The sequence below is a fragment of the Pungitius pungitius genome, chromosome 1, assembly GCF_949316345.1.
Source record: "Pungitius pungitius chromosome 1, fPunPun2.1, whole genome shotgun sequence".
In the NCBI taxonomy this organism is placed as follows: domain Eukaryota; kingdom Metazoa; phylum Chordata; class Actinopteri; order Perciformes; family Gasterosteidae; genus Pungitius; species Pungitius pungitius.
Window position 1 is genome coordinate 8,048,763 of NC_084900.1, and position 24,503 is coordinate 8,073,265.

The window sequence follows — 24,503 nt, forward strand, 5'->3', positions numbered from 1 at the left end:
TTATATCGACGAGGAGCCCCCCGCCGCACTCGCCCCTGCAGTTCTCGGCCTCGGCGATCCTGCCCCCGGCGCCGTCGCCCTACTTCTCGCACACCACCATCCGCTACCCGCCCCACCTCAACCCGGCCGATCCCCTCAAGAGCTACGTGCCGTCATACGACCCGTCCAGCCCACAGAGCAGCCAGGTCAGCGCCGGCGGTCTCTCTTCGGTCTCTGAAGAAGCCAAGTTAGTTGGCCAGAAGTCGGGAAGGCTGTGCTTGGCAAGCGTTTCATTGCCTCGAGTAGTCTTTTGTTATCTTGTTCGGCTCGGTTCCCATCTGACCTGAGTTAAATTATAGCATGCATTTGTCATTATTTCATTACTGCCTTATTGGACCGTTTGCAAGTAAAGAAACATCCTCCTGTTTTGCTTGTTCTTTTTTCCTTTTATCTGAAACCTGCTCTTGGTCATTAATTATCTCATTAGAATTAACTGCTTTTTCTCAGGGTTTTTCCGCCAAAAACCCTTTAACAAAGAATTTAATTTATAAATCCCAGATTAGACATTTTAAGCCATTAAACTGGTTTAATGCAGTTTGTATTAATAATAATGGTCAGAAAACCTATAATTACACAAGCCAATACTCATTTAAATAGGCAAATTAAATCATAATTAAATAATAGTTTTGCAGAAAAACCCACAGCAAACTTTGCGGAACAAGTCATGTGAAAGAAGACCATATGTTTCTACTTGACATACTCTCTCTGCCTTGTAGTCCCGGTAAAAAAAAAAAAAGTCAACCAAAGCATAGCAGTGGCAATCGCACGTACTGTAACATTCTAAGCTGTGTACGGAGGCATCGTAGTAAATGCAATGGCTTCGGGCTCTAATGTTTTCTGGGCACACACTGCATGGAGAGAGAGGGCAGGCGTCTCCATAGATGAGAGCGAAGCCGCGTGATATTTACGTGAGTTTATAAAACCCCGCTGTTCTCACTGTAAACAAAGGCCCTGCAGACGGCTCCGTCTCCAGAGCAGGGAGCAGGCCAGAGGGGGTGCATGGCGGGTTTGTGGAGGGTGTGTGTGTGTGTGTGTGTGTGTGTGTGTGTGTGTGTGTGTGTGTGGGGGGGGGGGGGATTGTTACTCGAGAGAAAAACCGCGGGGAAAGATTAAGGTTGTAAATATTTGCCGTTGCCGTGGCCCGGCTCTTGTGCAGAATTAACTGGCCCTCTGCTGGGGTGCTGGAGAAAAGGAGAGAGGGTTGGTGGCGGTCTGGTGAGGCCTGGGTCCGGTATGGAGGGGGGGGGGCTCAGCAAATAACACCGCGCTTATAATCCCATGGCTGAGTGCCAGAATGTTTTTATGCTTGCTTTAACGCAGATTATATTACACTCTAATTAAACATTCTATTCACATCGAAGGGGAACCCTGTGGACACAATTCTATTCCAAAAAGGCCTGTTTTGAGTTTTGAACTGAAATGAACACCCCAGACAGTCTCCAGCCGTCTGCAAAGAGCAGCTCCCACTAGCTTCCTTTATTTCTCTCTCTATACATCCAGTCTCGCAGCCCCACGGCTCTCTCGGCCTTTTCATGCCCGAGGTCCCCCTAACTTTCATTTATGAGCTCCTTTTTAAATCATTGTTTAAAATCGTGTAGGAAGTCCATCGGCAGTGACTGAGGGTCTATTGATGCTCGTCCCCCCCCCCCCCCCCCCTGGAGTTTTCGTAATAACTTTGACAACACAGGAGGCCTGAAGGTACTTAAGTCTTTTCCTCAGATGGAGCAAGCGGTCTAGTCACCTTTTGTTTGTTGATTTTGTGCAGACAAGCTGAGCAGTTAAGAGGAACAAAGTACCCCAGCAACAAAGATCGGACATTTAGTTTCTTCAGTGCCAACCGCCGTGCTGTTTGTTTGTTTGTTACATGCTGGTATTGTTTCGTTGCGATCGACCACATTTACAAGCAAGCAGACCGCTTGAGAAAACGCAAGTCGATGGACACGGTTTGCATGTCCTCACGTGTTTTTCTCTGTTGTCGTCCCCCCCCCCATCCCATCCCCCTGCAGCCTAACAGCAGTGGTCAGGTGGTCGGAAAGGTACCAGGCCACTTCCCCCCGGTCCTGGCACCCTCCCCGCACCACGGCGCCGTGCGGCCCGTCTCGCTCTCCATGTCAGACACCAAGCCCATCACCACATCCACAGAAGGTGAGGCCGCACCATACGTGCGAAAACATCGACACAATGTACACCACATTTTCAGGTGGTTTCCTAAAATCATCATCATCATTATCATCATCATAATCATCAAAAAAAAAAAAGATTTCAGAAATATTATTCGGGAAAAATGGTCCCACGCTTGTCAAACAAATGGCCAAATGCCTGAAGAATGAGAGTGTGCGCAAAGTTGAATCTTGTGGGTCTCCACATGCAATTTTTTCATGCACTTTACTGCCGGTGGTTTGTGACGTTTGGCAAGCGGCTGATGGAAAGCCGCTGCCGAAAGAGAAAAAAAAAAAAAGCAACAGCCCCGTGTGAATTCCCGAGAATCCCATTTTAATGCAAGCATGTATTTGTGTTTTTGTTATGGCACGTTACCCAGGCTACTCAGCCCCCGGCACCCCGACGGCTAACCGTTTTGTAGGCCTGAGCCCAAGAGATCCAGCCTTCCTCCACCAGCAACAGGTGAGATCCCCCCTCCCCCCCGTCCTCCCCCAGAACTCACCTCACATGCTCTCATCCTTTTATTTTCCCTCCCCCCCCATCTCCCATCTCCCCACATATCGGATTTGATCCTCTAGGCACTGCTAGATCAGATCAGAGCGCTCGCAGGCTGAGGCCGAGCACAGCATTCACTATCGGCATAAAACAACATCGATTTTAGTAATAATCAATAATCTCTTTTTTTTTTACGTTCAATATGAGGCGCTTTGTTTTATTAGTACTTTTATAACTGTGTTTTAGTTTTAGTAGGATTATTATTTTTATGACCCTTTAAAAGTGATAAAGCCATAATTTATCATCTCATTTATAGTCCGTGGATTGAACGTGAGGACATTATATACACTTCCTTTTGACATTTTCACTGTTCAAGTGAAATAACTGCACCACTACATTTTCCCTTGACTCTGTAGTATTTATGAATACACAACATACGACACGGAGTGTGTGTTGGCGTTTAAAACGGGGAGAGAGCGGCCCCTCACTCCCACGCGTTTATTGGGTCCGGAAATTCGTCCTCACTCTGTGGCCACCCCTCAGAAAATGGATGGGACATGCGGGTGCCTTTGACAGTGTAATGTGCTCGGCTCTTATTCCCCCCCCCCCCCCCCCCCACCACGTGACTTCAGAGACACTCACACGCACACGTACCGGATATAATTCAGCGCACTGCGTTTGCGGCTGAATGTTTGGCGGTGGCGTCACGCCGTTGCCCCAGCAGTGGTCCTGGAGCAGATGTGGTCTCCCTGTGTGCGTGTAGTGTGTGTGTGTGTGTGTGTGTGTGTGTGTGTGTGTGTGTGTGTGTGTGTGTGCGTACGTGAGAGTGTTTGCGAAGGTTTAGCAGTGTTGCGGTGTTGTCGGACGGGAGACAGTGCCCCCCCCCCCCCCCCCCCCTACCCCGTCTTATTGAAAAGCGCTGGTCTCAGGCCAAGGCTTTTCCAACCGCAACTAATTGAATGCATCTGCACGCGGCTACATAATGAACGCCCGGGTTTCTCCTCTGCTGGTTTTTTTAAAATTTTATTTTATTTTTTAAAGTTTAGTAAGGAATTAAATGAAAAGCTGTATTTATTTTGGCTGATGTCGCGCATTGCTTCTCCCACATTTTCTTGTAGCCTGGCTGCTTCTTTAACCCCGAGGCCCAATTGACTACAAACACAGGGCTGCCGCAGTCTGATCAGAGCCCAGCGAAAGCGAGGAAAAAAAAAAAAAAAGGACAGTTGCTTAAAGTGTAATGAAGAATGCCAAATCTATATCTAGATGAGTCTGTGTCACTTTAATGAACTGTAAACAGTCTTCCAATTGATTCATCGTGCTTCTGCCCGTCACAGTTGTTTTTGTTTGGTATGATTTAACGGCCCGGGCGAAACGGGGGGGGGGGGGGGGCGACGCGGAGCCAAGCGACACTTTCACCAAATGCTTGTCCTCATCTGGCAGTGGGGATGTTTGTTGTGTGCGATCGGTGCAGCTTGCCGACAGCTTTTACGCGTTTAGCCGCGGCCGCTTGACGCTGGAGAGGGAAACCAGTCACACACGTTCAGCGTGGCCTCTTCACGGGTTCTGGGTTGTGTGACGGACATAACTCTCACTCTCTTTACATTTTATTATTTAACTTTTTTTTTTAAATGATTTTACTCCAAAAACTAGGAATGATAAATATATTATTTAATTCGTACAAAATAACTACACTTTTTAGAGCACTTATAAAATATGACACCACTAGAATATAAGTCCTAGAGCACACACACACACACACACGCATTAGGCTTCAAATAAAAGACAACAAAACCAAACAACACCACCACACCTGCTCTACGATTCCCAGGCAGCGAATGTGTGGAAAAAGCCTCCATTCATCTCTTGCCTTGGTTAACCCCTCGGGGGAATGCCACCATCTAGCATTCCGCGGGGAGCGATCCGTGATCAGATGTCATTTGGTATTATCTAAGGAAGGATCCTAATCCACAATCTGCCCGCATCTGTTTGCTAACGTTCCCCGGCTCGGTCCCTCCCCCCCCCCCCCCACACTCCCCCTCCTCCCCCCCCCCGCCCTCTGCCCATGCCACTCTGATTCGCCGGTGCCAGCGGACAGATGGCGAGCCCCTCGAGGAGCGGTGGCACAGAGCGTCTGGCCCGTACCGCACATTCTCTCCAAGCTTTTGTCAGGCTGGAAAGTGCGAGAGCGCCGTCGGGGGGGTGAGGGGTGGGGGGGGGGGATGCTTAGTCTCCCAACCTTCTTCTTGAATACGGAGACAACACACTGCAGGGGACAAGATGCACTGTTCACGACTGTGGTGTCGTTGCAGCAGCTACTGATCCAATAGAAATAATATCACGCTGTAACAGAGTGAAACGTTTAATTAACGTCAGCTGAAATTCTCGGTTTCTTTCCCCTACTTTGAATTTCTCCCCGGGAATTTAAAAAAATGTGTTCACCCAGGTGCTCGGGGAGAGAATGAACACATTTCTTGACCGCTGCAAATGGCTTTGAATATTCAGTGTATGCGTATATATCTGATTAAATCCCTCTTAAGAGCCCCCTGCAGAACGTCGGGGGCCACTGCGCGCAGAGTGTGCTAACGCTGCAGTTTTGTCCCGATGCATTACCAAATGAATGTGTTGACCACGGGGCAAGGTTGGGTTGGTTTTGGCAGAGATAGCTCTCAGCTGGATTGCCGACACGTGCGCTTGCATAATGCATGCAAAGGAGACACCGTTTGTGTGTGGCTGTGTTTGTTGCAGTAATTTGTAATCTGTATGTACGGTTGGCATGGTCTTAAAGAGGGATGTTTGTGTATCTGGGGGTGGGGTGGGGGGGGCGGTGCATGTGTGTGAGTGTGTTTGCGCGCGAGTGTGCTGCTGTTTAACGTGAGTGTAATTTTGACCCCTAATCAATACGAACAGTTTAGCTAATGGAATAAAGTCTGCATGCTTGGGGGGGGCATGCAGGCTCCTCCCTGAATCGAAAAGTGCAACGATTATCGACAGGGGTGCATGCATCCGGTGGATTGCATGGCTTCGTTAGCTAACCATCTTAAAAAATGCAGTAACCCCTCACAGATGAACTACCAATATGATGCCACTCACTTTGTGACTAACTGATTCATTTTTTAATTTGATTTTTTTGCTTCCAGGTTAGCTGTCTCCACTAACTGTGATTGCATGCTTTGTCTTACTGTTTTATCCATAGCTTTGTTATTTTACTGTTATTTTCACCAGTACATATTCAATTCCATGCACTTTGTATATTTGTACATGTCAGTAACAGCTAGGACTCATTTCGGAGTCTTTGTTGTTCTGCTCTAGGCTCTTCTGCATGCATTTGTGTATACCGTGTTGAGTTGTAGTGTGATCTGAAGTGGAAGTTGTCTTGGCCCAGTGATCTGACTGCTAGGTTTCAATTGACAGCTGAGGAAGTGTGACTGGAGCGTGACTCAAAACGGCAGGCATTATGGCCCCAGTGCCACTGACGACACTTTGGGGATTACTTGGCAAAGGTAACCTTTTCATTCTTTCATGCCGTCTCTCGGTTGTTTCTCTCACACCACACAAACACACACACACACACACACACTTGTACATTAATAACAGCATAAAACTAAAGTTTTGTTTTCATACAGAAATGCGCTTGTAAATTTGAATAAAAATATAATTTGTCTGATTTGTGGCCGTTTTAAACTGAAGAGGTATGAACACGGTAAATACAATTACGGTTTGTTTTGCTAAGAAAGCATTAGGATTGCCTTTTTTTCTATTCTGCAACATTATTTTCGAGTTTTTCCCAGAATAATATATATTTAGTATCTAGTATTTTCCATTATTTAACCAAATTAATTTCATTAATTAATTTCATTCCAAGTTATGAAACAAAGCTCTCCTCATGAATTCAAACCCAACCAAAACCAAATGTTTTGATGAAGGTGAAATATAGAGCGACCGTGTAGAATAAGTCGCTTCAGGTCAGCTTTTTTGCCACGTGAGGACGTTTTACTTTCCCCATTTTAACAAGCTTAGCTTTGTTTGACTCTCTGCTGGAGTCATGCTTTACTCTCGTTAACTTAAAGTTAGAGAAAGTCCATCCTGGCCCTCCCCCTTCGCCTCCCCCTCTGCCTCCATGCTGTATCTCTCCCTCTCCGGGTGAAAAAAAAAAAAAAACAGTTCACCACGGCAGAGCGAGCGAGCCGAGCCAGGCTCTTTGCTGTTACGTCTCCCTTTTCTCCTTCTCCACGGAGGTGTAGATCATCTGCGTGTGAGAGAGAGAGTGTGTGTGTGTGTGTGTGCCAGCTGAAGTTACAAAGTCTTTTACAAACACACATGCACACCGCAGAAGCCCCTTTCTACAGGCCTCCTAATAGACCCGGCCGAGGTAGCAGAGAAAATGTCCCCCTTGCAGAAGTGCGAGGTCTCTTGTTTTACTCACACAACTCACTCCTCATTCCTACATCCAAGCGTTCAGTAATGAGCACAAATACAACAGATTCCCACTGAATATAGTTCATTTAGTTACAAAGACGGACTGGTAATTCCATTCTATTTTGTCTTTCCCTCTATGATGGATTATTCACGTAAAACCATTCAACACATAGATGGAATCAGTCAGGGTTCCCCTTTTATCTCACTTGCCCTTTAAACGGAGCGCCGCGCTGTGCCTCTTCAGTACTAGCCCACAAATTAAAACGCTGCCAGACTCGCATGTTGCCATTGTGCAGGAAATGGGTCAGCAATCCATTAAGATGCCATTAGATAATCTAATTTAGGGAGCTAATCCTTAAACGAAGCACGCTGTATGCCCCGGCTGTGCTCGCAGGGAGTAGAATTAGTGAGGTTTGGAGGCTTGGACAGGGCAAGGGGAGGCCATCTTCAAGGTTACCTAAGGAAATACAGCAATCAAGGTTGGGCCTTTATTTTCCATAGCTGCCTGGAGTGCAGGAAGATGAGAAGAAAAAAAAAAATCCCACCAAGACAAAATATATAGAAATTAGGCCAATGTTAAAAAGGATATGCTTGAGAAATTGAAACGACAACACCCAAGTGGCACCAAAAACTTCTTATTAAATAACTTAAAATCCGCAAGAAGCAAAATATCCTTCACATGTCTGTGTTTCTCTGGATTGAGACCTGAATTTCTGCATTTTAAGACCACAGTCAGGCTAAAAAAAAAGTGATGGTGGATCTCAACCAGCCACTTTGTGATTCAGCATCATAGTGGGGGGTTCTTTACATAGGACTCCTGCCCAGAGTTTAGTTATGAGACGCACATACGGAGTGACAGCCATCAATCTTAACAAGATTAATACCGATCTGACGGGTGTAGCGGACACAAAGGCCCGAAAAGTCTTCTTTTGTCGCTGTGTGGTCCTCCTAATGTTGCCATTACCTGAGAGGAGTCTCATAAGGACAGAGATGGAAGAGGGGAGGTAGATAGAAAGAAAGGAAGAAAGCGAACAGGGGGAGAGGAGAAAACTGCAGCCTCTAGCCACTCTGTGCACTCTTTGTTCAGCAAGGTAGGGAAAACTTAATCCCCCCTTTCCTGTCGGATGATTTTTGGCAGGGCCAAAGAGGAAGGAGGAGGGAAGAAAGCAGGGGAGAGAGAGAGAGAGAGAGAGAGAGAGAGAGCAGAGCATGAGGACGGGCTGGACAGAGGGGAAAAAAAACGGCCCGAGGGGATTAGCCTTGAGATTGTTTTTAACTCTTTGCACACTCAGACCCGATCTGAAACTTGAGCGGCGGTTGTTTATATTTCCGCATGTGTCGTCTCTTCTCCGTCTTTCTTTCTTTCTTTCCGTCTCTATTCGGGAGACTCTTTTAAGCCATGGGGGGGGGGGGATTGAATTTGCACTTCTATTGTTTCAAGTTAAAGAGCAGCCCAGTGACTAGTGATTTGTATAATATGCAGACTGGTGGCTTTCATGGACGCAGACTGTGTTGTGTGTCTTATGGCGACGCTCCACAAAGAATCACGTCTGTGTTCCACCTCTGCGAGGCGGCATCCTCAGACTTTGAGCCTTGTCCTCTTTTGGTTTTTGTTCTTTTTACAAAACAACTCTCCTCGGGGGGGATAAAAAAGTTAAGCATTGAAGGTTGTGGTCGGAAAATGTGCGACACAGGTACTCTCAGGCCTTTAGGGGGGGGGGGGGGGGGGGGTCGATGCGAGCAGTGGTGAGTGAGGGTGTCAGACGAGTGCACACTCAGTGGGGGTGGGGGGGGGGGGGGGCTAATTATCCGACATCTCGGTGGAGCAGCACCCCACGGGAACAACATGCTGTTTGTTCCCCGCTCGCGTTTTCAGTTAGCGCCGCGGCTCCTCGGGAACAATCGCTGTGTTGTTTTGCCATTAGCGTGAGATGAATAGGGATGGGACAGCTTTGTGTGGGCCCTGCCTCTCCTCCCCCACCACCAATCGAACTGCCCCCCACACCCCCCCCCCCCTGTGCTCTTCTGTACCGGCGTCACAGAGAGGAGGCCCCTCTCGCATGATGTCCTTCACCGGGAATCAAGTGGAATCACCTCGGCATAAAATTAATGAGCTAGTGCTGCCATTCCTCTTTTTGCCGCCCCCCCCCCCCCCTTTTTCTGTCTGAACAAAACATAAGTGAGACCTTGAACCTTGATGACTGTCAGCAGAGCACCGACGCTGTTTAGTTAGCGGAGCAGTGTTCGGGGATAATTGAAGGAAAGAATCTGATTTTGACTGCATGCAGCACAAACCAAGTTAATGGCACGTGACTAATCTCTCCGTCTCTATCTGTTTCTGCCCCCCCCCCCCCGTCCTCTCCCTCTCTCTCCCCTTGTCTCCCTCTTTCCGCAGTCCTGGTACCTGGGCGAGCTTAGTTCCATTCCAAGTGTCGAACGGGACTCCGATTCTGCCAACAAATGTCCACCAGAACTACAGCATAAACATCATTGGTGAGCCCCTGGTCCCCGCCGAGACGGGGAACTGAATACACGGAGGCCGGATGCCCCCCCCACGACCCCTCATCCCCCCCACCCTCCCTCCGCCTCCCCCCAACCCCCCCCCCCAGGACGAACGCGTCGCTGGGGGTGTTGGCGGCGCACAGTCAGCACTAAAGGTGTCCGCAGCCATGGGTGAAACCAGCAAGCAGCACGAGCTGCCCAATCGTCCCCCCTCCCAGCCCCGTCCCCTCCGTGACCCCTTCTCCCCCCTCCCTTCTTCTCCCTCCCTCCTCCCTCACCCCCCCCACCCCCCCCCCTCCCCCCCCCCCCCCCCGTCCCGTCCCTCCGCATTAAGGACACTGGCCGCGAAGTGAAGAAGAGGGTTGGCTCGGAGGAAGAGGATAGAAAGCTGAAGCTTCAGGTCTGCCCCCCCGCCCCACTCGCCCACCACCCACCAGTCAGTTGTTGTGTTTGCAGAACTTTTCAATCCATTCAAATACTGTGATGTATAGATGCCTTAATGTTTTATTGCATGACACTCTAGTCTCTTAGCGGCAATTCCTACTATTTTTTCATGTTGAGGGGAAGTTGTACAATCTTGATTCTCACACACACACACACAAACACACACACACACACACACACAGGTGAAGAGGTCTGCGTATCGACACCTTCTGCCTGGTGGATGGCTCCGAGACTCTCAAGTCCTCCCGAACAGACCTCTTGAAAAGAGGCTTTCCCCGGTCAAACGATTCACTGTGTACACCATAGGAACAAAAAACAAAAACAAAAAAAAAGAATTCAGAGTGTTTCTTTTGATTTTGATTTCAGTTTACTGTGATACGACTCTTTGTTCAGAAAATGTGTTGACTTATGTTTATTCTTAACTACTACTTACTTCAAGAATTAACGTAAATACTTACGGGGAGAAAAAAAAAGAGTTGAGAACTCTGGTTTTGAAAAAACACTAAACGTTTGGCTTGAGATTGGACCCCTCATTAAAGAATTTGCAACTCCTTTGCAAAAGGACTTAAAAAGACGGAGAATAAGAAAATGTCGATCGAGGCGAGTGCAATTTGTTTTTTGAAGGGAAGCTATCAGTCTGTCAGCCCTAGGACTCTAAAGGATGGGGGATTAATATTAAATGGTTTTACGAGTAAAATATTAAAGAAAACATTTGAATTTGATTTCAGTCACATATCCGTCTTCTCACATGAGAAAGACTTCAAGAGTGGAAGTCAGTCGAAGGCAAGCACTAAGCTACCTGTGCAGAAAAACCAGCACTTCTTTTGAGCCCTCCCCATCATTATGGGGAATTTTTTTTAATTTATTTTGGGGGGAAAAAAAGAACCGAACATAAGAATAAAGAAATGAGACACACATAGTGTATAAATATGGCATTTCAGGTTTCTTAAAAAAAATAAAAAAAAAATGTTCAAGATAAGATCAAGAGCATATGCATTTGGCCCGTCAGCTTTTAAAGCTTGTGTTTACAAAAAAAAAAAAAAAAAAATACATGGAATGCAAAGTGTCTTTCCACGGAAACGTACAATTCATCAAATGTACAGTAGGCTTCACGTGTGAAGCTACAGTGTGTGCAAGGTTAGCTCTGCAGTGGAAGAGGTTGAAAACTGAAATGATGAATCCAGGTGGTGGCAAATCCCTGAAATTTAGAATTGTCCACGGCATGTTCACAGCCATTGCCTCTCCAGTCCAGACATATTTATACCAGGAAAATCTCTCCAATTCTCTTAATTTGCACGATGACATATAGTCCACATTACGTGCCTTGCCTTCGAATATAGAGACATCACTACACTTGTTTTTTTGCTGCATTTATCATTATAGAAAAACAAATTAACATTTTTATGATAAGAATCGTTTTGTACTCTGAATGATATTGTTGATTTTTAACTTTATGTACTACTCTATCTCACAGTTACATTGCATATCGAGGCTGTGTATAGTTGCCGTTCTAAAGTTTGTAATCAACCAGCATTTTGTTTTTTTCATTCAGTATTTTGGTGGTTTTTCTAATAACCTTTCATCTTTTGTTTTCCTTATTTCTCGATGCTCATTTTGTTCATCTTCCAATTACTATTGTGGAGGGTGGAATTCAGAATTATGAAAATTATGCAATACCAAGTTTTGCCTATGTAGGTAGTGCTTATAGATGCGTCAATTATTAGAGGCTAGTTTGGAGATAGATAATATTGTAATGCTTTTTGTTTGTTGATATCGTTGTTTGTCGTTGATGTTGTTGTTGTTGTTGTTGATGATGTTGTTGTTGTGGGTGCTTTCATTTTTTTTATTGACCAAAGTGGTGACTGCTTTCTATGCAGGTCTATGACATGGTCTTTTTTTCTTTTATTCTTCTTTATTTAGCTAATAGTCCTACCGAATAACGGTTAGACGTGTTCCAGTGTATTTTTGAATTTGGGAATTTTAGCAAGAGGGTCGGTATTTTTCTAAAAGTACTTAAAACGAAATGCACCCTTGGTCCTTCGACGGCTGCAAAGTCACTGATTGGTCTACTGTGACTCTTACTTTCAACTTTCCACCCGGGGTGCTAGCATGTGACCTTGAAGGAGCTCATTTATTTCACGGTGGGGGGGGGGGGGAGACGGCTTGACTTGAGTATGACAATCATTTTAAGAAATCATTTTGCGTAGAATCTAATTCTCTCATAGATCCCTTAAAGCCGGCGGACAGCTACTGTTTGCGCGCTTGAATCGACTACTACCCCCCCGTTGCTATACTAGACGTCACCGAATGCAATTCCCAAGTAGATGCCTTAAACACATCAGTGAAGTGGCCTGTGACCCGCGCAACAATCACACACCGACTAATGCTAGTGAGACCTGTCTAAATCAGTTCCAGACAGGCTCAAGCAAGCCTTTAGAAAGTATTTTATAAGTAGTAGATTTGTATAAATGTATATACGATGTGCACATATGTCGATTCCTGAGATACTTCCCCAGCAGAGAGCCCAGTAGAGTATGTTGGAGTGAACTTCGGGGGCCACGCGGGGCGCGGCCTTTCCTGACTTCCTGCCCAGTGGCCCGGTAGACGCTCAACTAGGATCCACTATAAATAAATAAAAAAATATATAGCACTTAACTAGCACATAGGCAATCGTCTCCTTCCCACGTGCAGTGTTTTGAATCTAGTCTTAAACCACATCTCTCAGGCGTATTACAGGGCATTATTTATATGATCATTATCTTACCATTTTTAATGTCGAAACAAAAAACCCAACCCTTTCTCACAGTGAGACACCTTTTGCACTCTTTCCCTACAATCGTGGAAGAAATGCTCCCCTCGGAGAGACCGCAGTACCGGGGGCTCTCCGGCTTTTATTAGCAAGGGCTCTAGGAAGCAGAAAGCATTTTTTAAAATAATCCTCAAGTCAAGCTCGATTTCTCCGTCTTCGCTCAGATATCTTTATGCAGAATTTTTCAAAAAAAAAAAGTCACCCCGTCCTATGTGCACTGTCTTGTTTTGTTGTTTTATTCTTTTATTTAGTTATTTCAAAAAGAAAAATCTACAAGTGCTTTGCAGCCTTTGGCCATTGCGTGAGTGTGATAAAAATGTGTCAGGGTCACTGTGCCGTTGGTGTTTATTTGAATAGGAGACTGTACATAAAGGTAAATATCCTGATTGCGTCGATAGCAGTAGTCTGTGGGCTTCAACTGCATTGGCAGCTTGAGCGCGTGTGTGTATGTGTGATCTTTTTTTTTTTTTTGAGCTGGATGTGTGATCGAGTGCCTCTGACACAACACAACGAGAGAAGAAGAGGGTCTTTCTATTGAGAAAAAAAAAGCCTGCCGTGGGACAGGAGTTTGTACACTGTAAACTTTTTTGAGACTTCTCTTCTTAAGCCCTTATTTGTAAATCTTCAATTCTGGGGGAAAATAAGTCAATTCCATTTTAGGAAAGAAAAAGAAGCTAATTTTTAGTTGGGTTTTTGTTTTGGTGGCTGGATTTGAGTTAGAACTCTCCAGGCTCTCCCAATTAGTAGAGTCTAAAGTGTTTTCATCCGTTGTATTATTGTATGTAAAGTAAAACGGGGGACATATTCTATACAGACATTAATATTAAAAAAACAACAATGAAGGCTTTTTTTTATTTTAAGTATTATTATTTCTTATCTTGGTTAGTGCTTAGATATTTCCATTTGGAAATCACTTTATGAGTATTTGAATTGTTGTTCTTTGCTTAGCGTGGCCATAGCAAGTGTGATGTGGTTTATCTCATTTTTTTTGGGGTGTGAATTCTTGTCCAACAAGATCTTGGTGTGAGTGTGTTTCTTGTAGCAGCTGGGAGTGACTTCAACTAAGCAGTAGAAAAGGCCCCAGATTGCACCTGACCGATAGCGCGAAGCAGGGTAAAATCTGTAGTGACAAACTTCTCTTTTTTGTTTCTTTCCAGATGAAAATGTTGCTAGAGAAGATTCGGGCGGACAATTTCTAGCCGTCTATTTCGTTCATACGCAGGCGACTCTCTTAAATATATATCTCTTTAAAAATCAGTAGGAACGTCCAGGCATCGCTCATTTTGCACATTCCACATGCTGTCGATGCCTGATGTGATTTGGTAAAACGCGTTATTCTCACTACCAACAAATGCTACTTAAACTGCAGGTGCTTCAGAATAGGGTACTGTACCTTCCAGCTGATATTAGCTTGTGTAGTTGCGCATGGTTACGTTTTTTTTCTATCGCCACAGTACGCAGGGTGTGATTGTTGTCGGTCAGACAGCTCTTGTAACCATACAACGCTTTGGTCAGCGTTCCACCCCGCCAGAAGGAGCTGTACTTAAGGCAGATTTGACACCCACAGTAACCTTATTTTAGAAAGTATTATGTGATTGATCGCTGCGATCATCGAGAATCAGGACATTTTAAATGCGAGGACGACCTTTTGGCACTCACGCAATATGTGCGATTTTACTTTTGTCAGAATGTCACGCACTCTGTGCGAATACATGCACACTTAGAGCAAAAAGATTAGAACTTCATTTTCATCCCACATGAGCAATACACACCTTCCATATGTTGGCTGGCTGCTAGTCACTTGGCATCAGGTTGCTATCAAACATAAAAACCAGCATTTTTACAGGATGTAATATTCACCAAAAGAAGACAAAAAGATAGCAATGCAGTGCCTGTTCACGCTGTCCACGTGTCTATTGTATATAATTGTAAAATGTGATAGACTTACTTTCATATGTGACAAGGAAAAACACCATCACACAGAACAGAATGTGGCAAACTCATCTAGAAAAATGCTTAATATTACTTCTTTGATGGTCTTTATTTTTTGTTGCAATTTCTTAATTATATCAGCACACAATGCCCGCATCAAGCTTGTTCAAACATTGAGAGGAAATGTTAATTCTTTTTCTTTTTTTTTATCTTAGTGAGTGGGGTGGGGGGCGTGGAGGGGGGGGGGGCAGTGCTACATTTAGAGCAGTGAAAGGATGAACTAACATCTTTTCTTCAAATTACTCCCCAGTTTTCTGTGCAAGGCTGGTTTACTTTTGGGTCTTGTGGCACTTTTACGTCCCTCTGCGCACAGACTTTGGATTTCATGAATCAATGTGGAATTATATATAGCTAACAACAACAACAACACCAACAAAACGATATGTAAACAGTCTCCAGTAGTGATCGTAGTTACACTGCAAGTGTTTGCAAAGGTCTATGTATGTATCTGAATGTACGTTTTAGAGGACTTTTTTGGAAACCTTTTTTGTTTTTTATCTTTTCATTGACCGTTTAGGAGCCGCAGGTGTCCATTGTGAACTGTATAGCGAAGGCCTTGATATCCCTTTTTTTAATTAATTTTAGAAATGCCGAGCATTAGGCGATGCCTTTAAGCTGGTTACATTTGGTGCAGGGGCTAAAATTGCCACAAGATTAAAATCAGTGTAAATATAGGCTCAACTTTTTTGTGATTGTTACTGTTATATCCAGCCTATACTGCTAGCAGCTGTTTTTACTGCAGTCAATTACTGGAAGTGGATATATTTCCTATGCAAAACTGTTTAAACAATAAAATGAGCTATGCTACAAAAAATACTTTTCTGCCATGGCTCCTTCTTGTGTTTGTTTAATACATGATTTTGAATGATTGCAGTTTGAAACCTAAACATAAAATTTCCTGTTTGAGGTCTTACATCAGATTCAATCTACGTGTGATGTTCAGTTGAAACCAGCAGCATTTCTGTGTTCAAGCCTGTTGGTGGAAAACTGTGGGAAAATAAAGAACGCAAAATTAGAGTCTGGTTATAAAATACTCACCGTGTTGTTGTGCTTCCCATAATATAATAAGTTATATTTATAAGTTAAGTGAAGGAGTTCAAAGAACCAGGTCTTGTCTATTTTAACCCAGTCAACAGATGAGAGGAACTGTTATAAGTTCAAGATCACCTCACTCAGAGAGCAAAACAAGGTAAGTAATGGCTACAGAGGTGAAATGAGGACAGTGCCAAATCAGGAAAGATGACCATTTGACTTTAAGTATTAAACTAATTGGATTTTGTTGATTCTCAGAAGAGTGTCTCTGAAATGAATCACTGGATTTCATGTCCTGGAGTGATCCCGTGGCCCCCACATACCCATGCACCACAATGGAATTACTCCAGCTAATCTACCTTATTTCCCCAATCCCTAAAGAATGGGAGACCGACCTCAGTGTTTGGACCACGGCAGTCTACAGGGGCCTCGGACGGTCGTGCAAGGTAGCAGCCATCTGGGTCACTGTGTCAAGTACATGAAGCTCTGATCTAGTAAGCCCTTCTAATGGGATTGAGGACATTGAAAGAGGCAAAAGTCAGCCCAAAGCACCAATTAAGTCTTATTATGGGAGTGTGATTGGCCCAAGGCTCAGCTGGACACTGGACGATAACAACGGGCACCACCAGTGGCCCCCCCCCCCCGCACAAGGCAAGGCGACGGATCCACACCAGGGGCGCCTTTCTGGTGGCCGGGCGAGGTAGTGCATATTTAGCACATTTAAAGCCCACCTGGCCTGGGGCAAAAACCGGAGTTCATTTGGCTATCATTAAAAAGGACCAACAATGTGGCACGCTGATATAAAATTACCCGATCTATGATGGTAATCATCATGCCATTTATCAAAATTGGCCAGTTGAGTCAACATCTGGCTTCAATAGGGGGCTCTAGCCGGTGAGGGTCTTGGCAGCGTCTTGTACCCTACATTTTTTCCACTCTCTTATATCAAGGCCTGCTGTCAGTGATTTGACGAAGCTAAATAGATGATGATTTGGCCCTATTATGTTTCGGAGGGCTCAAGCAAAGGGGATTTGTTGATTGCCTTTGTGTTTGTCCGGTTCTATTTTTTTTCCTCTATACCCTCGTGGATCCAGGAGAGGTAACGGCGCCTTGTGGTTCTCCAACTCGCGTCTGACTGCGTACCAAAGAGAGAATGGAGGGCGGGGGCGGGGAGGGGAGCACAGCGAGTACTCTCACACAACCCTGCCAGTGCAGAGGCTGGACCGGGCTGTTGGACACGAGCCAATGCCAGCACAAAGACTTCTGTCACATCACCAAGTTTTATGGGAGAATATAATATTCATCTTGTGTGCTGTTGGAGTAAGGTAATTAATCTGATCATTTCGTCTGTTGGCATCAAAGTATGAGTCTAATGCACTTTATCTAGCAGGAAGTCATCAAAGCTAAATTTGTGCAGATTATTTTTAGAGAGAAAGATTAGTCTTTCATAGTGTTTGTTGGCAACATTGCTGAGGCACATAAAGTTAACAAAACATGCATTAAAAAAAGTACACATTTCCACAAATACACAAATGTAAAAGGTCCAGTAACAAAGACTGCACTTAAGCAAATAGTGTACAACAAGACAGGTTGTGGTTTTAGGGGGGTTGCAGGATAGCTAGTGTGAGCTAGCTGTTTCCCCATTGTTCCAGTATTTATGCTAAGCTAATCTAATCATCTTTGTTGTAGCTTCATATTTAGCAGACACATGTAAGTGAATAATTTCTGTCCCCAAAAAAACTTTTTTCAAAAACTAACTAATATTTGAAGATTTACACAATGGGGAAACGAATGAACGTGGACCCATTTCTTTTAAAGTAGAACTTCAGCCTTTCTGAAGGAACACACAAGCCATCAGAAAACGGCCTGCGCCTTGAAGAGAGCTCTGGGAATAAAAGGGGGCTGTTTGAAGATGCACTACTCCTAAATAGTCATCTCAGCTCCGTGTATTCCCACACAAATTTGCATAAATTTCATAGTCTAAGTCATGGACCGTGGCTGGAGCGTGTTATTAGTCTATCTATTCGTGGTAGTACAGCCCGATCACACTGGGGGTTGTTGTTATCTCATTGAAAGCACCCTGCTATTACACCCGGCGGATTGAGAGCGGGTCTTAAGATCGTGGGATTTGTTCACATATTAAAGCATGTCTGTTTGGATGCGCGGAAAAAGAAACAGGTGTTCGGTGCTTGTGTGTGTGTGTGTGTGTGTGTGTGTGTGAGAGAGAGAGAGAGGAAGCAAACTCATGTGTGCCTCTTTGTGTTGCCCCCCCCTCTCTGCCCGACCCCCCCTGTGATGTTTGTTCGTATGCATACAGGCACATGGGATGAGAACGTGCCGTTTTATGTGTGTGTGTGTGTGCGTACATGTGTGTGTGTGTTTGTGTGTATGACTTGACAGAGGGGTGGGGGTGCTTTATTGAAAAGTGCTCCTCTCCTCCCCTGTTCAACATGCTGGATTAGCACCAGCAGTTTCCCATGGAGCCGTCCCTCCCAGCCCCCTGGCCATTTGCATAAGGCGCAGACAGGCGGCGATGTGACAAACAAACCTGGCACACACAGCGCCGGCTGCCTCCTTTGCATGAACTCCTTCCACCGTTCTCCCACCACGACAAGAAAAGAGATGCAAGATAGAGCACAAGCAAACCCCACCTGCGCACACTTTGCACCATCGATGACCTGGTTTCTGGGTTCAAACTGGACAGCGTAAGTACGATTGGACGGGGGTTTTGAGGCCTGTATTCCCGCCGGTGATCACAGTGAATCACTGAAGGAGAGCAAAAAGGTCAAAGGAGGTGACAACGGCTTTTATTGCTCTGTCATTTGGACAAAACTCCCCTGAATCGAAACATCCTCCCCCTCGTTTTTCTCATCCTCCACGATGGTAATGTTCACCTTAAAACATCTTTACAGTACTGTGGCTGCACAACACAGCCCTCTGCACTGCTCTCCGCTCGCCAAGTTCCTATCAAGTGCCTGATTTATGGCGCTTGATGCATTCCTTGGCCCTGGCGAGGAGGCAGTTTGGCTGAAATATGAGAAGAAATGCAGAGAACACCCTCAGAGTGTGTTCCAGTTCAGCCTGCCTGTGCGCTACGAAGCTGCTGCAGCCGTAGAATTGTGTCTGTGCAAAAGCCGAAAGACAGCTTTCTCCATTTCTCCATTTCTTTATATGTATCTGCAGAAGGCCAAATATTTCAGAGACTGTCCACCTCATCAGCATGTTGTTTTGGGTTATAACAAAAAAGAAAAAACTTTGACCCAGCTCCCATGAACCCCACAAGAACCCTTTTGTCGGTTCTGACAGGCAGCACATACACTCCTAAATTACATTGACTGCAACTCAATGCCACTTACATGGTGAAAATTGCATGCATGTGTTAGAAGGAAAAAAAGGATCAACATAACTCTGCAATTAATCATAAAAGCTTCAAGTAGCTGTTTGTCTACATTAGGGTCAAAATGGTGAATTGCTGATGAATGCGATTAACAGAAACAGTTGCGATGCTCGGAAGAGTCTGTACATGTGACGTGTTCACTGAGCATTGCTTTGTCCACTCCCAAGTTACAACGGTGTGATTACATGCTTTATTAAGTGCTGAAGTGCTCTCCCTGAGTAAAAGCAGATGTCACCACGAGGCCTGTCCCCGAAGTCGGGATCGGGCTGCCTGAGGTCAGTGTCTCGGCCCGCATGCAGCAGCTCCCCATCGAGCAGACAGAGACATCCCCCAACAGAGCAAAAAGATCCCTGCACCCTGAACACGCACAGCGTCAGCATGGTGTGCTGGAAACACATTCAAAAAAATTGGACAGATGTTCACATGCCGAGGACCATACTTTGTTCAGCTCTAAGTTTATTTTTATTGTTGTTGTTTTTAAGCTGACTGTCACATGCAGAAGAAGGTAACTACAACTACCACACTGCTGGAGAGACACACGCTACATCCTCACCGGCGCTGTAAGTCTGGATATCAGTGGGACCTTTGACCTCCACACTACAGAGAGCATTTGAACGGCTTCCTAGTTTCACTACACCGTCGCTTTTTTGGGGTTTCTGGCTTTTTTGAGTTGATTGCTTGGATATGAAACACCTGTCCTCGTTAGTGGACATGTCAGTCACGTGACTGTTGTTGTCATCCTGGTGATGGCAGTCTTCTGACTCGTCTTTCTCTGTAAGTCATGCATTTGGGACTTTTGCAGTGTTGACCTGTAAGCCACCACCTTGTGAGAATAGTTGAGTTTTTCACTGTACAACATCAGATCTGCAGAGTTTTGTTAGTGAGCACCAACAGAGTCAAGAAGCAAGCCTTTTACCATGCTCTGTCTGTTGATGCTACGCCTTCTTTGGACAGATGGCTGCAACACGTCAGTAAAACGGCTTGATTTGCTTGTTGAAAAGCCAGAAGGAATCGATCTAGACAGGAAAATAAAAGCAACTTTACCGTTTTATATACCACACAACAGCATCATTTTTAAGATAGAAATCGAGTACATTTGGTATCAGAATGATTTAGAGCTGATGTATCAACATGTAAATGGTGAGCACCATGTGTTTCCCACCACTGGGAGAGAACAATGGTTAGTATGTACCTACCAACCACAGTATTAATTAATCATTGCACATCTGCAAATCTGTATGCTCACTTTGGTGCCTTGGTACATTGGTAAATGTTTGTTGACTCGTGTGTGTGTGTGTGTGTGTGTGTGTGTGTTACAATGGTGCTGTGGCACTTTAGCACCTGTGCTACATTATAAACCTAAAGGCTTGGATAATAAGCTGCAGGTGCACTCCTGGCAAACACAGCGGAGATGCAGGGGGTGGCAGTGCTGGAGAGAGTGTGTGTGTGTGTGTGTTTGGTGGTGGAGGGTTGGGGGGGGGGGGTTCACCTGCTGTTGCTGGTGGCACTCTCCATTAGCAAGTGTATGACATCACTCTGGCTCCTATACCTCGCTCTGAACAGCGCGTTGAAAGACTTTTTAGCGGCGGAAGCAACACTTGTTCCAGAAAACTGGCTTTCACAAACCCTTTTGTCCACTGTTCCCCACAGTCTGCGGCACTGTCAATAATTATTGATGTTAATTACCGTGATAATTAGGCTAATTTCTCCATAGCTGTGTTGGCAGGTATGCAAAGTTAATATGGGCTGATGCAACAGACCACAGAAGGGGCTTCTCTTTTGACAGCATAGAGTTGAAGTGACAACCAATAAGGAGGCAATCTACTTCATGAAGATCTAATCGTGTGATGAATGGTGCGACGTATAGACTGTGGCAGATTAATATTGCACTCCCACCTGTGAAAGGGTGGTCTGGAATAATTGTTTATGTTGGGGGGGAAGCTACTTCATGTATATTATGCAGGTAGCATTACCCTAGCACCTTAAGCATGGCATCTGTATATCATGTAACTCTATGTAGGTCCCAGCCCATTTAGGTTTGGAGTTAAGTGTTCCAGTGTGACAGAAATTGTATATATATATGTAAAACAGTGCAGAGCTGGAAAATAACAACAGCCCTGAACATATATATTCTTATTTGTGTGGAAGATTTGCATGTGGAAGTAAATTTGCGTCACTGAAGCACTCCAAACCGTCACCTGCTTAACATTTAATGTACTTTCTGCTGAAGCAAAGCTATACTCTCTGGTAATAGCTACCAGACTTCATCTTGGCTCAGCCGCATAGGTTTGATTGAGCTAGATTTTCTCCTCTGAAGCTGGAAACAGTGACGGACTTTGACTAAGATGTTTGCGTGGTGAGACAATAAGAACGTTCTTTGTTTAAAGCGTTCTCATGGCTTTCACCTTCCAGGTTAAGATTAAGACTTAAATCATAAATAGAGTGGCTCTCCAAATATGTTCTACTTTGCATTTGCCTCTTTCCTCCTTTCTCACTGTGCGGTTTAGCATTAAGCGGCTGTCTGGTTGTGAAGCATATCAAAATGACAACATTTAAAATCCTCGGTTTAGAAGTAAGGTAGCAACATATGGCGTTGCACAGTTGAGCCCGGCAACGGGCAACGGAGGAACAATGAAGATTTCCTCTAAACGAAACAAAACCCATCAAAAAGGGACCATCATTAAAAGGGCTGAGTGTAACCTTCACTTTCATGTGCCCATGGGACTGAGCGTGACAAGAGCGCGAGACTTTTTGATTCTTTCAGTCGCATTCGGTGAGAAACCGAACATGCACTGAGCTCTTGGATCTTCTCCTCCACACTTTCCCATATGGCATATGGATCCGGGGATGTAGAAGGAAGGATAAGACGGGGGAGAAAAAGAGTCCCATATGTGTGTCTGTTTCTCTTCATTAGCTCCAAGCCAAACAGAAGTAGCTCCTCAGCATCTTGATTGAAATGAATGTTGTTAAAAAAAAAAAAAAAAAAAAAAAGTCAAAACGGACGCGGTTCATTAACACAACGACTTGACATCACAAACACAAATGTTCCTGGAGATTTTGACTTTGTCGCTTAATAAAAAGAAGAAAAAAAAAAAACACGCTCAAATTCAGAGGGTGATTCCCTCAATTCAACCTACAGTCATCTGCAGCCGCTTCACTGCAAGTTCCAGCCTCCTGAATCCATCCATCCAAACAATATATTTGCACTCTGCCCCTGACACCGTTTGTCCGTGGTGGGACGGCGGTGAATCCGCTGTTCCTTTTTGAAGAAGGTGTCGACAGTGGGACCGGCACCAGTGAATTGCACAGTTGCCTCAATTAGCTGCTCGGGATCTTGTGTCAGTGCCACGAGGACAAGGGGGCTGATGTGATACCCCGCGCTGGAGGCTCTGTCGCTTTACCTGGTGACCGCGTGGTGGCTTTCAGCATATCGTATGCCCGCGCGCGCTAACGCATACGAGCTCCCCCCCCCCGTCTCTTTTTACACGGATTCGGCAGGAAGGCAGCCACGGGGGCCTCTGCGGCTCCGTGACTCCTCCTCGGGCCAGGAATGCACCTCTCTAACCAGGGCCAGGCCTGACGGGGAATAAGTTACAGCTGATCTGATGTAAGATATTCTCTGGAAACTTGTAGTTGCCAGCAGGATCAAGGTTAAGGAGCATTCCGGTGCTGGATCAGCGCTTAAAGGTATCTTGTAGCCCGCGGGAAGTTAACGCTGGTAGAAGGGGGCAATGGTACCTCCCTGTTACCCCCCCCTAGCGCCCCTCCTCCAACTGCCATCTGATGTGAGGTAACATGTGAGGGCGAGCTTCCATCTGTCCATGGTGTACGCAAGCAGAAGGTGCAACTAATGAGGCTTGATTCGCTGCTGCACCTGCCTCCAATCTGGGGGGTGATGGTAGTGGTGATGGTGGTTGTGTGTGTGTGTGTGTGTGTGTGTGTATGTGTGTGTACTGATGGTCTCTCTCTTCCTCATCCACCCGCCCCCTCGCCCCCTCAAGGTGTAATCATTGGTTAGGTTGCATGGGAGAGCCTGCAGGTTGATGGAACCTGGGAATTCATTAGGAAGTAGGTGAGGACTCGGGTTGAAAGGGGCCTTTTGACCTGCATCCAAACCCCCCCTTCCCCCCCCCCCCCTCACATTACAAAGCAGAGGACGATTCAAAGGGAAAGAGAGCAGTCAGCCAACTTGTCGATGCGTCTTCACTGGCGGCGCGGTAGTCTGCCTGTTGTTAAAAAGGGAAACAATTTCCAGCTCCGGCCGCAGCAAATCCTGTAGAAATGGAGGTTATTCAGAGTCCGTCGTCGCATTAGAATCTGTGACCAGTTTAAAGTTTATTGAATGTAACCAAAACAAAATATTCTTTTAGTGGTTAAAATGAAGTTGTTTTCCTCCAGATGGTGTGAGAGGGGGGAGGGGGGGTTATGTCCACATGTTAAATGCCCCATGTTTATCCCCCTTTTCTCTTCCCCGTCACAGATACCATTTGACACAAGAGCTCTTCAGGGGCCAGTTATTCCAGGCCATTGAATCCAGATCAAAACCAGCACTGTGTTTTTGTGACTCAGTGTTCAGCGCCGCCTTTTATTCAGAATCAGTAGCGTGCTTCTCCTGGAACCAAGAGAGGAGTCAGACCCTCACCACGGCTCTGTATCATATACGCTACAAACAGGACCCGCTCTCTTGAGGGAGACATCTCACGGCGCCTTCAGGTACTTTTGTCGCACCCTGTGAGAATTTGGTGGAAAAAATACAGAAAAACCATTAAAAAAAAGCACTTAACAATAATAGTGGATAATAGGGGTGATGTCATTGCAGACAAAAGATGTGTGTCACTCTTATTTTCAAATTAGCTGCTCCATTTAGAAAATACTCTTAAAAGCTTAGGCCCAAATTAGAGCTTGAATATTAATGAGTGTTCGGGGCGGACTGGTCAAATAATCTAATTGTATTTAGAGATTAAACTTCAAACTGAGCTCAACGTCTTTCCATCAATAGTCACCAAACTCTGTGAATGTTATTTTGGTGAAAAATAGAGTTTTATCATGTCTCAGATCGGCGCGCTATAGAGTCACTGAACATACTGTACGCCTGACCATGTTATTCATCAGCATCTGGAAAGGAAAGCCTGGTCCTTGATTTGCATTCCAGCCACCTCGCTCTACGCCACAGCTCATGATTTCATGAATACGTTATGGCTCAAGTTTGTCCAAATG

General features: G+C 45.3%; 1 protein-coding gene across 11 annotated transcripts in view; it reads left to right on the top strand.

The window, feature by feature from the left end:
• The window catches only part of LOC119222420 (nuclear factor 1 B-type-like), a 54,223-nt gene extending 44,348 nt beyond the window's left edge, over positions 1-9,875 (top strand). For 3 of the 11 annotated variants that reach the window (XM_062561207.1, XM_062561197.1, XM_062561211.1), the window contains 5 exons: positions 1-185; positions 2,046-2,183; positions 2,560-2,661; positions 6,106-6,194; positions 9,506-9,874. In XM_062561207.1, coding sequence (XP_062417191.1) covers positions 1-185; positions 2,046-2,183; positions 2,560-2,661; positions 6,106-6,194; positions 9,506-9,638 — 647 coding nt within the window. In that variant the 3' untranslated portion in view covers positions 9,639-9,874. Of the gene's footprint in view, positions 186-2,045; positions 2,185-2,559; positions 2,662-6,105; positions 6,195-9,505 lie in introns of all 11 variants that reach the window. The other 8 variants (XM_062561206.1, XM_062561210.1, XM_037479061.2 and 5 more) reach the window with 6 other exon arrangements.
• Positions 9,876-24,503: the final 14,628 nt, after the last annotated feature.